The sequence below is a fragment of the Piliocolobus tephrosceles genome, chromosome 1 (assembly GCF_002776525.5).
Source record: "Piliocolobus tephrosceles isolate RC106 chromosome 1, ASM277652v3, whole genome shotgun sequence".
Taxonomy (NCBI): domain Eukaryota; kingdom Metazoa; phylum Chordata; class Mammalia; order Primates; family Cercopithecidae; genus Piliocolobus; species Piliocolobus tephrosceles.
The window spans coordinates 188,855,765-188,869,682 of record NC_045434.1 but is presented as its reverse complement, the minus strand read 5'-3'; the positions used below and the strand labels follow the sequence as shown (position 1 = coordinate 188,869,682).

General features: G+C 48.4%; 1 protein-coding gene across 1 annotated transcript in view; it reads right to left on the bottom strand.

Annotated features, from left to right (window-relative positions):
- CSMD2 (CUB and Sushi multiple domains 2) overlaps window positions 1-13,918 on the bottom strand; it is a 655,333-nt gene that overhangs the window by 295,046 nt on the left and 346,369 nt on the right. Inside the window, exons 7-9 of the mRNA XM_023232269.1 lie at window positions 9,658-9,735; window positions 4,393-4,480; window positions 3,639-3,763 (exon numbers count right to left, since the gene is read on the bottom strand). Coding sequence (XP_023088037.1) covers window positions 3,639-3,763; window positions 4,393-4,480; window positions 9,658-9,735 — 291 coding nt within the window. The remainder of the gene's footprint in view (window positions 1-3,638; window positions 3,764-4,392; window positions 4,481-9,657; window positions 9,736-13,918) is intronic.

The following is a 13,918-nucleotide window of genomic DNA, read 5'->3' as shown; positions in this document are numbered from 1 at the left end:
ACCCCAGGGGTACCAGGACTCAAAGGCTACTGAAAATGGTGGTGGAGGGGAGACTAGAAATCCCCTGACCCAACTTTAATCAGAGAAGCTCCACTTGTATCTGTTTTATTTATTAGGGTTCTGCAAAAACTTATTTTTAAATATTGGGCTCCATATGTAAAATAAGTCTGAAAAGCTCTATATCTGTGGACTCTGCCTGTATCTGGGGCTGAACAGAATTAGTTTAACAGGGTTTCACATTGCCCTCAATCTCCTTTGTGTGATGAAAATTTTCTAGGAGTCAAATCAGAAGCTTACTTCTTCTGATGGGAGGGAAAGAAAAGAAAGGCCTGTGAATGCCTGATTTCATATCTCAAAATGAGGGCACAGTCCCATATTGTTCATTCATTTCAATCACTGATTCATTCAGGTGGTCTTCAAACATTAGCTGAGAACCTATTATTTGCCAGTCCCCGTGTTTTAGTAGAATTAATTGTGTGGGAAAATGAGTATTTCTAATCAAATCATATTTTAACTGCATTAAAGAAAAAATAATACCATTATTATGGTAAAATCCTTTTTAGAATGTGATCTTTTGGTAACCTGCTTGTTAGTGGAACTTCTTGGAATGGAAAGAGTTTCGTTTGTTTTTATTCTTAAGGTGGGGCTCACCTAAACTCTCCCAAAAATCACAGAATAGTAATTGCAATTAATTAAAAACAAAATATTTTAAAATAAAAACCTTAAAAATTGCCAAAATAAAGAGAGCCTTAACTCTAATATGTATCTCAGCCCTGGGCCATCAGGGAAGCCCAGGACAGATCATCCAAGTTCAAACCCAGGAGACTCAGCAGTCTCTCTTTCTCCTTCACAATGGCCTATAGGAGGGGAGCAAAAAGAGAGAAGAAGGCAGGAACGTTAACCCATGTTGAGAATGTACCCTCCACCACTGTCAGGGCTGGTCACTTTCTAGAAAATGCCTTGCTTAAATTTCATCATCAGTAGGCGGGGAAGATTTTGTTTTCCTTGTTCACAAATGAGGGCCCTGTGGCTAAAAAAGATGAAGGAACCCGCCCAGGGCCAGCAAGCTAAAAGGTGTCAGAGTTGTGATCTAGATCAAAGTCCATGTGACTCCCAAATTGTATGATTGCAATAGGATTAGACAAGACAGCTTCTAAAAGAGCCCGCAGCAACCAGAGGCTGAGGTTTGCTCCAGGGCTTGAGGAAGCTTACGCGGACAGCGCTCAGCAGGTTAAGCTGAACATGTGTGAACCTAAGCCTCATAGACGTACTAGCACCACTTTTTTTTTTTTTTAAACTTTATGTTCTAGGGCACATGTGCACAAAAGTGCAGGTTTGTTACATATGTATACACGTGCCATGTTGGTGTGCTGCACCCATGAACTCGTCATTTACATTAGGTATATCTCCTAAGGCTATCCCTCTCCCCTCCGCACTACCCCCACCCCACAACAGGCCCCAGTGTGTGATGTTCCCCTTCCTGTGTCCAAGTGTTCTCATTGTTCAATTCCTACCTATGAGTGAGAACATGCGGTGTTTGGTTTTCTGTTCTTGCGATACTTTGCTGAGAATGATGGTTTCCAGCTGCATCACTTCTAAACAAGGACTGCTTCATCTAGCCCTCAAAGTAACCCCACAAGGTAATGTTCTATTATCACCACTTTTTGGCAGGAAAAAAGAGATTCAGAGAGGTGAAGAAACTGGCCCAAGGTCCCCAGCTAAAAATGATGATGGTTGGATTTGTATCATGATTTCCTCCTGTTTTACAGTAGCAGGTGATGGAATGAGATGACCATGTGAAAAAGCCCAGCCCAAGGCTTAGTGACAATGCAGCAGAGAATTCAGACTTCGGTGGGTCCAAATCACTGGAGAAAATGATGAACACACTTTTTCAGCTACAAATTTCCTTCAGGCCAAAACACCAGCCCTTCTCCACCCTCGGCATGTTCATGTAAACAATCGTCATCTCTTGAGAATTAAGAGAACAACCTTACTCTAGTAAAAAGGTCTTGAGAAGAGACCAGATCCCACCACTGCCTAAAAGCATTGTCATCCTGGCTTCTCAAAAGGAATTCTGAAACCACAGATGGGCAGGGGTCCCTTGGTCCACAGACTTGATAATTCTATGCCTCTCTGCACAGCTGGTGTCTGGGCTCCCTGGCATTGGAGTGGTATGCTATTCAATGAGTCACTCATTCCATCATCCACTCAACATCTGTTACTGAGTACCTACTACGTGCCACGCCCCATTTTAGGCAGTGAACAAAACAGAAGTCCTTGCCCTGTAGAGCTCATATTCTACTGGCACGAGGATAATTTTTTTTCTTCTAGTGCTTTTCAATTCATAAAGTGCTTACACATTCACAACTCCATTCAATCTCCACATTAAACAGAAGAAGGGTAGGGTATGTACTATTAGCAACATTTAGAGGTAAGAAAGGCTTAGGGAAAATGGGTGATTTGCCCAATTGCTGAGCATTATGACAAGAATTCTTTTTTGTTGTTTGATTTTTTAAAAACATAGTAGATATGTAGAATCCTTGAGATAATATAGCTAAAATCAGTGAAAATGCAAAGAACATTATAAACTGTGGAACATGGCTACCTCAAAGTTGAATGAGGATGTAAGGCTTATTTGGAAGATGGTATAGTGACACTCTTCTAGATTACTTATAGACTCAGTTTAACAACAGGGTATGGGTTTCGGCTCCAACTCTGTCCCTTTCTCAGTATAATAAGGAGATATTATTTTTCCTAGATCCTCTTACTCTGCATGAATTTCATCTTGATGCATATGCCAAAGAGAGGCAAAGAATCTCTTTCTTAGATCAGAAGTATCCAGAATGTAACTTTGTAGTGGGCAACATATCTTCTCTTCTAAAGGGGCACTCAAAAGAGCACCTGTGGCTTTTAAAGACCATCTAACAGCCTAGTGCACAGGGGTGTTCTCTGCTGGTTCCCTGGGGGATGAGGTCAGGGGCTTCTCTACCACAGAAGCAGCTGCACCCCTGCCTCAAAGCAGGAATATGCTTGGCTCTGTTATTTTAAGATTATTTGGGGGATAGGGGCTAGGCCAGCCCAGGCTTGGCTCATTTGATACCTGGGGATGTAGTGGCAGGGCCCTGGGGAACAAAACACCCAGGTGGGGTGTTAGAAGCATGTCATTACTACACAGGTAAAAACACTCTTGCAGAAGTGACAAGTCTGTCTGTTGCAATATGGGGAAAGAAACAAGGGCATGGGATAGAGGTTTCAAGATGTGTGTGTGTTATAACAGAGGGATTCAAGGTGACTGTATAAAAGGTGACTGACTTCCTTTCCTATCTAGGTGTGGTTCAGTATCTGTTCAATGAGACAGCAAGCTGTTTCTTATGTGCCTCCTCCATTAGACTGTGAGGTGCATACAGGGCAAGCACCACAATGCTTATCTTCCCCATCTCTGTATCTCCTGATCCTAGAACAGGCCTTGATACGGAGAAAGGGCTAGATAAATATGCTTATTGGTAAATAAATGCAGGGAGGGAGGGAGGGAAGCCAGTCTGCTTGAGAGCCTGGGCCTCAGCTGCTGGGAGCTGGGCTTCATCCTCCACGCCCAGCCAAACTCTCTGGCCAGCCTCCCTTCCCCAGGGCACCCTCACCTCGGCAGACTGGCCTGTGGTCGCTCCAGGCTGCAAACATGTCGCTCACTTTCATACAGGTGATCCGCTTGGACCCTTGCAGGTCATAGCCCTCGTTGCAGGTGAACTGGACGCTGGATCCTAACCTGGGAGACAAGTTGTGTCTGTGAGCTCCATCCCTGGGCCTGCCAAGCCCCACCCCGAGTCCTTCCTGATTCCATAAAGAAGCCCCACCTGTTATTTTTCCTTCGGGCCCTTAATCTCTGCTCCACTGTTTTATCACTAAAAATCTCCATTGGAAGGAACATCTGCTCTTCATCTTCTTTTTTTAGACCATTTAATGGTTTTAGAATTGAGTTAAAAGGTGACTTTGTGAGCACAACAGATCCTCGGAGATAAGCACCAGTTAGGGCAGCTAAGAGTGGGTGGATGATAGCCATAAACTTTAAGGAAAATGGTCTCCTAGATTACTGCAGGTGTGAGTTGCCTGCTGGCGTATCATTGCTGAGATGGTGGCCCTTTGTACCCTGGGTGCATAGGTTTTCTGGATAACATGGGCAGTCTAACGTTCCCTCCCCCACCTAAAGCATGAGCACTGTGCCAAGGACTGAACCAGGAGGGAATGTCAAAGCCATAGCTCTTCTCCAGAAACTGTCTGTTCCTACATACATACCATCCTCTCCATTTCCACCTGCAGGAAGGCCAGCCCCTGTCTTCCTCCCAGCCAGGCCACCCCACCCTTCTTGCAATCGGAAAATTCCCAAATAGATCTTACCTGAAATCCGAGCCTAGTCTTTTGCCCCTTTCAGGTATGCCAGGGTCTGGACACATATTATGTCCTTGGGACACACCAACCTGAGTTACTACAAGGCAAAAAAAACAAAAAACAAAGAACAGCACACACAGAGATGGACAGTCACAGGGAGGCACCAGTTGGGGCAATGTCTCAGGGTGGGAGGTGGAGGCAGAGACAGAATGAGGCCCTGCTTTGTTGGGGCTATGTGGGGTGGCCAGAGTCTACTGGCCTGGGGTTTCTTGAATGTGCAAGATAGGAAGCTGCTTTTGACAAAGTCCTTTGTGAGCAAAGTCATCACGAGTGTGTGGGCTCAGAGACAGGCCCTCCATGCCAGCCACCACCTGCTTCCCTCGTCCCACACGAGCAGCCAGAGGTGGACCGTCCACAGACCCTGGTGACCTCCCACCCACGCCTATGCTTCAGATCTGGGGTGGAGACTCTAGATGAAGTGAACCCCCCACCTCAGCCCCAGATGGAGAAATGACCCAAAGAAAGTTAAATAAAAGGTGGTTGCATGATCAGAAACGGTAAAGAATGTAAGAGAAAGCTGCAGTCAAAGTTTAAAGCTGGGACTTTAGCTCAAACACAGACATTTCTTTTGAGAAGCCTCTTCCCATCAGATACTTCTCGAGCCAGAGTAAGCAGTCACCAGAGCATCCCCTACCCAGTGCCACCCATCAAGGGCACCAGGCAGAGATGGCACCTGTGATGGTTCTGGTAGGTGGTGCAATGCTCTGACACTTGCCAGCGCCAGAGTCCTATTTACAAAAACCATATGCACAGTTGTCTTGGCTAGAGGAGAAGCTTGGTCAGGGCAGCAGACACACATACAGTAGGGAGGGTAGGCAACCCTTTGGCCCCTTCCTGTTCCTTTTTGTCGGGATGCTGGTACTGAAGAGGCTGGATTCCTGGCTTTGAGGATGACCAGGACACACAGCCAGGACACCAGGCACACAGCCTGGTCGGAGGAGTTCCACTCAAAGCCTCACCAATCCCACGATCCCAACAGCAACCTCTAGATGGGTTCCAGGGCATCTGGACAGCATTTGGCATTCTCCGACTTTGTGTACATATGTCCCCCCATCCCATTCAATGTCCCATAAGGTGAACAAAGCACTCCATTACTCACCCACCCACTCGCTCACATAGGTACACAACAAGCATTCATTGAGCACCTACTGTGTATAAGGCTTTATTTGAATACCATGAGAAAAGTGAAAGGTAGTCAGATAAGACCACTGTCCTCAAGGAGTTTCCAGTTGAGTGAGGACATAAACCATGGAAGCGGACTGTGGGACCACAGTGGGGAGGGATGAAGGATGCACCTGCATGTGAGGCTGCCTGGAAGAGGTGGCATCGAACATGGGCCTTCTGAGCTAATAGGATTTAGACACATGGCAACAGAGATGACAAAGATAGACAGGCACGAGGAGTGACGTGGAAACCTGGAAAGAGAATGAGTGTTATGCAGTGTGACCAGAGTGGGAGGGAGGGTGAAGAGTGACAAGGAAGAGTGGATGGTGAGGTTTCATTTCAGAGATCAGACTTTTACGGGGTTGTAGTCTGATCCTGAAAACGATGGGGAGCCGCTGGAGAGTTCTGGTGGGGAGAAGGCGTGGTGAGACCCGCTGGCTCAAGGGTGGGCCAGTTACCTAGAGATGAGTTGGGAAGTTTTATGATCATTCAGGCTGAGGACAAGAGCCTGGAGTGAGGCTAGACATGAGACAGCAGGAATGGATGTGGCAAAGAAAAAATCCCTGGGACTCACAAGGGACCTAGGGTATGAGGAGAGGGAGCAGGGCATTTCCAGGTCCTGGGTACCTGTGAGGATGCAGGTAGTCTCATAGAAGGTAAGGAAGGTGGGGAGCTCATTTCAGACTCACTGAGGGAGTCTACAGTTAGAGGCCTGGAGTAGACCATGTTTAAACCTCCAGGTAGCCCAGGCTGTGGCTGGCCACGGAACCTGAGGATTTGGACAGACTGCATGCTCAAGCCAGACACAGGCATCCTCTTGGTTGTGTGCAGTGAGCAGAGCCTTTTGGGTAGCTTCCCTTTGCCTGACATTCTACATGGCACGTTCAAGCCAGTTACCCCTACCCCTACTTGTCTCTTACCCCCATCCTCTTCCTTGCCAAGCCTCTATCTCCAAAGCTTTCACATCCTGAACCATTCCCACCAGTCCAGACACCTCAGGCTGGGAAAGTAAGATGGAAGTGCCATTCCCAAAGCAGAGCAAGCTCCTGCTTCCTGGAAGCCTCGGTGTTTTGCAAGTAATGGAACGGAGACAACTAGGGGGTCCTCTAAGGCACCCAGAGGGTGGGAAGGAGGAGGAAGCCTGAGCTTCCTTATCTGCTGATAAGCCAGATCCCCCTATGGCTTCACAGCGACCCATCCCTACTGCAGACTTCCCAGCTAAGCACCCACCTTCTTTAGATCCTGTCTAGTCAACCCTGTGGCCCACGAGTCATACCCATCCCAAAGTCTCTGCTGACCACTTCATGGGAACCACATAGCCCCCTTGCAGCATGTGAAGAACATATAACAGTTCCCTGTCCCCTTCTCTTGCCCTCTCATTCAGTATTGACATCACCCAGGAAGCAGAACGAACAGAAGGCTGCCCCAGATGGGGCTGGATTCAAGAGGCGAGACCATGGCAAAGCCCACCCACCAAGCCACAAGCCCCTGACAGACAGAGCAGAACCTACCACCTCCCCTTTCCTCAGCCAGCCCCAAATGAAACCCAGGCACCATCCAGAAAGTCACAAACCCAATGGTGACGCGGCTCACACCCAGCCAGTGCCCCCTTCCAGGGAGGACTGAGCAGGGAACAGTGGTCCCACGAGGATCTTCAAGCCTCTCCAGGAAACAAGCAAACTTAAATTTCAGCGATCAGTTTACTGTCTGAATTACGGAGGCAAGAGGTGTTTCTCCCTTTCTTTTTTTTTTTTTAATTCCAGCCTTCTCTGCCTACTCAAAACCAACTGCTTGTGTTTATAGCATTGCTTTCCTGTTGGCTACTGAGGGACAGGAACGTGGAGTAATCCTTACTCTACTCTGGGAGGGTCACTATGGTGAGGGAGAAGCTGCAACGTGCTCAGGAAGGCAACGCCTTCTACCCAGTGCAGGGAGTCACAGGTGGGTGGGTGCTCAGAACCAATGGCAAGGGTAAAGGTAGAGAACTGGGTCCACTCTCCCTGTGAACTTCAGGACAGCTGTCCACAGGGAATTTGGGCAGAACACAGGGGGCCAGCCACCTGCAGACACGTGGCTACCTGGGTCAGAGGCAGCTGGAGTCACACACCCATTCTTTCTGAGGAACTCTTGGAATGGAGGCTAATATCTTCTTGATAGAGATATGTATATTTATTTTTCAAAGAGCATTTGCACTCTTTCATTAGAACAGGGTTTCTCTTTATCTTCCTGAGGGAGTTTTTGGCTTAATGAAAACCCTGAACCCTGTCTTCAGAAAAGTGCACCCCCACAGCATCACGTGTACTTTTTTGGCTAGTCTGTGGGCCTCCTGAAGTCCTAGGTCAACAAGACCCATCTTAGATCCAGCAACACTCTTGGGAGGAAGGCAGGGTAGGGTTTTGCATTCCCATTCTACAGATGTGAAAACTGAAACATTGGTGTCTGGGGTAACATGCTACCTGAGGACACAATTGGGATAAACATTTGATCTCCTAAGTCAGGGCCATTTCCTTAAGTTTGCCTGTGGCTCCAGGGCAAACTGTGAAATTAAACCGTGCCTGCCTCAGTTCATTGGGTCTCCTTTGTGGCTACAGAAAGAAAAAGCCTGTGAGGGTCAGGGACATGGCTTGAGCCCTCTGCAGATTCCTAGCCTGACCCTGGGCTCTCCCAGCACCCTGTCCTTTCCCCTAAACCTCTAGTCAAGCACAGAAGAAGGGTCTTCCGGTGCCCTCTGCCATCCAGTCTCTCAGGGTGGGTGACTGGAGATGCCGGTTCCTAGCTGTACCCAACAGCCCGTGGCAACTGTCTCCACTCAGATGACTTGAAAGACCACAGACAATCCCCCACCCAGGTTCAGTTCAGTTGGAGCCTGAGACCAAAGTGCCTCTTGCCCTGATGTTCTCCCGGCCACACACATCGGCACAGAGCTTGGAAACCACCGGTGCCACTCTATGTCCTTCTCTCCTCAATAAATACTTCTAGCATCTCCAGGAAAGTGAGCACATGGAGGCGAGATGGAAGGGGAGGAACGGGGAGGGTGGGAGGAGCAAGTCAGGCACAGGATGAGAAGCAGGGAGAGAAGAGGGGGGAGCAGAAGGGTGAGAAGAATGATGGAGCAAAAAGTGGCAAGAGGAGAAAAAGTGGAGGGAGAGAGGACCGGAGATGCAGGAGAAGGGCAAAGGGAGGGAAGGAGAAGGAAAACCAGGTCAGTCATTTGGAGGACCAAGGAAAGCTCCCTACCACTCGGCCCAGAAGGAAAGTGGAAGGTTTCTGGAAAAACCTCCCCTGCTTTCAAGCCCAGTCTTGTGGAATTGCCCAGAACCTTCCCCAGCCCTTCCTGGGCTTTAGCTCAAAAGCCCCTTAGCACAGGCCCTGATCAGGTGTTTTTGGGACCCACATTCCAGACCATTCCCCAGAACTAGACCCCTATTAACCTTCCAAACACTGGTAGCAGGAACATGTTCTCAAAGACGTCATCCTCCCCTTGCCCAAGAAGACAGCCCCCAGTGCTTCCCCATTGGCCCAAGGCAGGAACAACCCCCCAACCCCCGCCACTTCCCCAGTCCTCTCTTTGCCCAGCCAGGTCCAGGGGCCCTTGGAGGAGGTTGCTAGTCATTCCCCTGCCTCCATTTCCCAATCTGGCCTTGGGAGCTGGAACTGGGGCCCTGCAGCCCTCAAGATTCCAGCCCGAGGTTATTGACTCCTAAAAGAGGAGCCGAAGGAGGACCGTCTTAGCAGGTGGAAGTGATTCAAAAGGAAAATAAAGAGAGAAATGTAGCAGTAATGACTCCCTGGACTGCAGTTCGAATGGGAAGTGAGGGAGAAAGAGGAAAAAGGAGGTAAATGGGAAGAGGAGGAGGAGAAGGCAAAGGACAGGCCCTAGGGCTGCTCTTTGGCCGCTGGGTCAGTGTGTCCAAGCCCAGAGCCCAGGATGGAGGAAGCAGGGTTGAAGGGAAGTCATTCCAGCATCATCTGGCTTCCCCATGGTTTAGTGCCTGGGTGTCTGACCTCGAGCAAGAGGCCTGGCAGGCGGGCTGGCAGGCGGACACTTACACACAGATGTCTTCTGGCTGCTATCTTTGCTGGGCATCAGCTTCACACCTCGAGACTTCAACTCAATTTGCTTCTTGACTAGAGAGGAGGTAAGAGGAAAAACAACGTGAGTTGTTGCCTGTGACCAGCAATAAGGGTCCCTCCAGAAGGATCCCCTCATGTGCCTTGGAAAATTCCATGATGGGTCAAAGCCAGGAACTTCTCTGGGTTGGGACATTCCAAGGGTAGCAGTCAAGGGCAATAGGACCTCAGACATGAAGGAAAAGTTACTATCAAGGGTGGCCCTCTGGGGGAGGCCAAAAATGTGATCTCCCACCGGGTGGGCTTTGAGGGGCTCTGGGACTCCCCCGGTAGCCTCTCACAGATGTCTAAGATTTCACTAGAACTACTGAATTCAACCTGCTCCTCAGCAAACTTTTCACGAGTATTGACGTGTGCAGTCTTGCAGCCCACCTCTGCTTCTCTACAGCTTCTTTCCTACCTCAATTCTGAGCCAGCCCTGAAAGGGTATGGTAGATCAGATTATGGGCCCAAATTGTTGCTTCTCCTTGTATTCTCACCATTTGCAATATGATTTTTAGCTCCCCCCATTATAGAGGTGGAGTACATTCCCCCACTCCTTGACTTTGGGTTTGGCCTTGTGACTTGCTTTGGCCATGGGAAATCTGGAGGCCTTGATGTGTTCAAAGGCTTAAAAGCACCTGCCAGATTAGGCTTGGCCTCTTGCATGTCTGCCATCATTGTGAGACAACGTAGCTGCTCCCAGGAGGATAAGAGACACATGGGAGAAGAGCAAACTAGCCAAGTCAAGCCCAGTCTACATAAGCCAACCTCTTATGGGCAGGGGAAGCTGAGTCCTGGAGGTCACTGGGAGATGGTGCCTGACTCAAGTGGGTGCCTGATGGATCAGATCTGGCTTTGACCCTGTCACTAAGTCCAGCCTAGTCCTCAGTTCATCAGAACTTTGTCAAATAGCACACAAAAGGTGCCAGAGTCAGAACTCCATAATTCCAAAGGCCATTCCTCTGTACCCATCAGCCTCCTTTGGTCTGACGACCCCCATTACCCAAGGCATTCTCTTGGCCTCTAACGGCTTCTCCCTGTCTCTGGTTATGTGCCATGGAGCAGCTGTTCAATCCCAGCTCCCCGCTGTGCCATCTTCCAGCTGGCCTCGCCTGCTGACTTAGCCCTGCTCAGATTGATACCCAGCAGTGGTGACAATAACTGTAACTGGGCACTTCCTATATGCCAGGTCCAGGGTACTTTACAAGTTCTTTACTTAAAGCAGCGTCCTTGACTCCTCTTTCTCAAACCCACGCACAGTCCATCAGCAAATCCTTCCAAATATATCCCAAAGGGAACCACTTCTCACAATTTCCATTGTCTATCATCCTGATCCAAGTCTGTGATACCTTTCCCTTCATGACTATGGCCTCCCATTTTTCACCCTTGTCCCTATATAGTCTGTTCTTAGCACAAGAACCAGAGGGATCCTATTAAAACATAAATAAAACCATATTATATCTCTGCTCAAAACTCATCAGTGGCAACCGATCTTTTCTAGAGTAAAAGTCCTTAAGATGGCCTGCAAGACCAATTTGTTCTCCCCATGACCTCTCTGGCCCTGTATTTGGCCTTGATCACTCTTCTGCAGCCTCATGGGCATCCCTGCTGTGCCTACAATATGCCAGGCATGCTTCTGCTTCAGCCTGCCAATTCCCCAAAAGGTTTTCCCCCAGGTATCTCTACAACTTGCTCCCCTTTTCCCTTAAGTGTTTGTGCAAACACCACTTCTTCACTGAGGCCTTCCCTGACCACTCCATTAAAATGACACCTGCAACCCCAGCTCTCCCTGTCTCCTTCCCAACTTTATCTTCCCAACTTTCTAACGTACTATACCATTTATGTAGTTATTTCTGTCATTCCACATTGCAATGTAAGCTCTACAAAGGCAGGAATTTTTATTCATGGGTGTATCCTCAATGCCTAGAATCATTTCATTTGGTCCTTATACTTTCAACAACCTTGACTGGTAGTGATTATACCTACTCGATAGATAATCAAATCAGGGTTCAGAGTAGTTTAAGTGACTTGCTATAAGTCACACAACCAGGAAGCAGCTGTGTTCTTCACTGAGCCTCAGCCTCTCTTCTTGTGATCTGCACCCAAAGCAATCCCAAGGAAACTGTCAGCCTTCTCCAGGATCTGCTCCCAAGCTCAGGCTCTGAAAACTCAGGTATTTGCTCTGGACTTGAAGTAACATGCCAATCCCCAAATCAAAGCTCACAGTAATCAGATATGCAAGGAAGGCTGCCTCCCAGTCCCCCAACTCTGGCTACTTGAAAAAGTTCCCCAAGGGTTTGTTCCCTGGCAGGCAACTCACTGTCTAATCTGAATGTCTGATAAAATTCAGTTATTACCACAGAGTCATAGCCTCCCAACATGCATTCAAACTGTTATTATAAATGTGCATTACTCTCCGTGTGTGTCCAGCAGGAAAATTTCCAATGAACACTAACGTGGACACATGATCAAACAGAGGACATTAGTAGGGACACATACATTATTCAAGCCTAGCTAATACAGTGCGGCAGGGGGATAGCCCTCTGATTCACCATCCCTGGGAGAACAGGAGCAGTTCCAGCACCGCGACGATTTGAGCCTAAAACCCCTAGTGCCCCAGCATCAGGGCAGCAGTGGGTGAGGGGTCTCTATGACCCAGTGCGGCCCATTTGTGGTCAGGTCTGTGGAGATGGTTCAGGGCACCTGGTTGAGTGGGAGGTGAAGAGTCTTCGTCGTCTCCTTGTCTCTGGCTCTAGTGTCACTAGAGGATGGGGAATGAGGAAGGGAATCAGCACCACAGAGGCCATTCCCAGGGGCAAGGCTGCTTGGCTTTTCCTTGTAGGGGCTGATGTGGGGACTGTGAGATATGCATGGCCATGAGGGGAGGCGATGCTAAGAGGGAGCCTCCCCGTCCTCTCTTCTGACAGTTGGATTGAGGAAAAGTCTCCTGCTCCTTGCCTTTCTCAAGGGCCCAGAAGGAATCCTTCTGATTTCTGTGTCCACCCTATTCACTTGTTCCTCCCCAGGGAAAGACTGCCTTACCTAGTGGATCTGTGCTTAATATTCACTGGGCTGCTTCTAGTAATGGATGATGTCCTCATGCATCCCAAGCTTGAGCTAACTTCTGTTCTTCCTCCTTTACTTCCTGCTACTTAGCATAGGATGGCGTTTGTCAAGGTGAGAGCCGAGTGAGAAGGAGCCTGAAAAGCTGCAGGGAGCTCCATAATGTACATATGAATTTGGTGATCACCACTTTGAGCTGGATCTGAGAGGTTGCATCACCAGGGTTGCCTGTAGCCACCACACGGTCGTCGGATGCACATTAGAATCCACAGATAGAGTCTTTGTCCTCATCATGTTAGCCCGGGGAAATACAGGAGTCACCGCTCTTTGGGCAAGGGTTCCGCATACCAACAACACAAACTCTACAAGATATATATTCAGGTCCAGCTGACCGGTTGGCACACACCATATGGGAGCTGACTGATGGGTCATGTAAGTTCCTTCACTGAGGGGTAAGCTCTAGGCAAGATCCACATCACCAGGAATATTAGCATTAAGACATCACCTCCAGATGCTGGGGTCTCAGTTTTTGAGCAATCCCAGGGAGTTATATTTAGCCATCCTGTTTTTGTAACAGTCTGCCCAGGTGGGTGGGGTGATGAGTGATCATGGAATGTGCAGCACCATGGGAAATCAGCCATGAAATAAGCTCATTGACGAGCTGACTCAACAGACTGGGAAAGACCAGGTTGTGAAAGGTCAGAGAACAAGGGCAGGTCTCCAGAACTCCAGAGTGTACTACCAGCAGACCCAGTAAGAAAAGAAGGTCAAAACAATAAGATGAACAAAATAGAAAGAACCTAGAGAATTTCTGGGATGTACTCATTCGTGATGTTTGTACATGGATTTTTTTCATGGAGCACCCACTAGCCTTGTGCCAATGATATTATACTGAACCACTTGTCTGTAAAAAGAAGATTCTGTAACTATCAACGCAGTGGAGGTAAAATGGAGCCTGGGGCTGGCTCCATGGTCTGGCTACAATTGAATGCACACCCCCTGATAGTATGCTTAATATTCACTGGGCTGCTTCTTGTACTGTGCACTTACCCATGTTTACATGCACATTTCTGCCTACAACAAGCACACTCACAAGTACATATTCATGCACACGTAAACACATGGATACAAATAT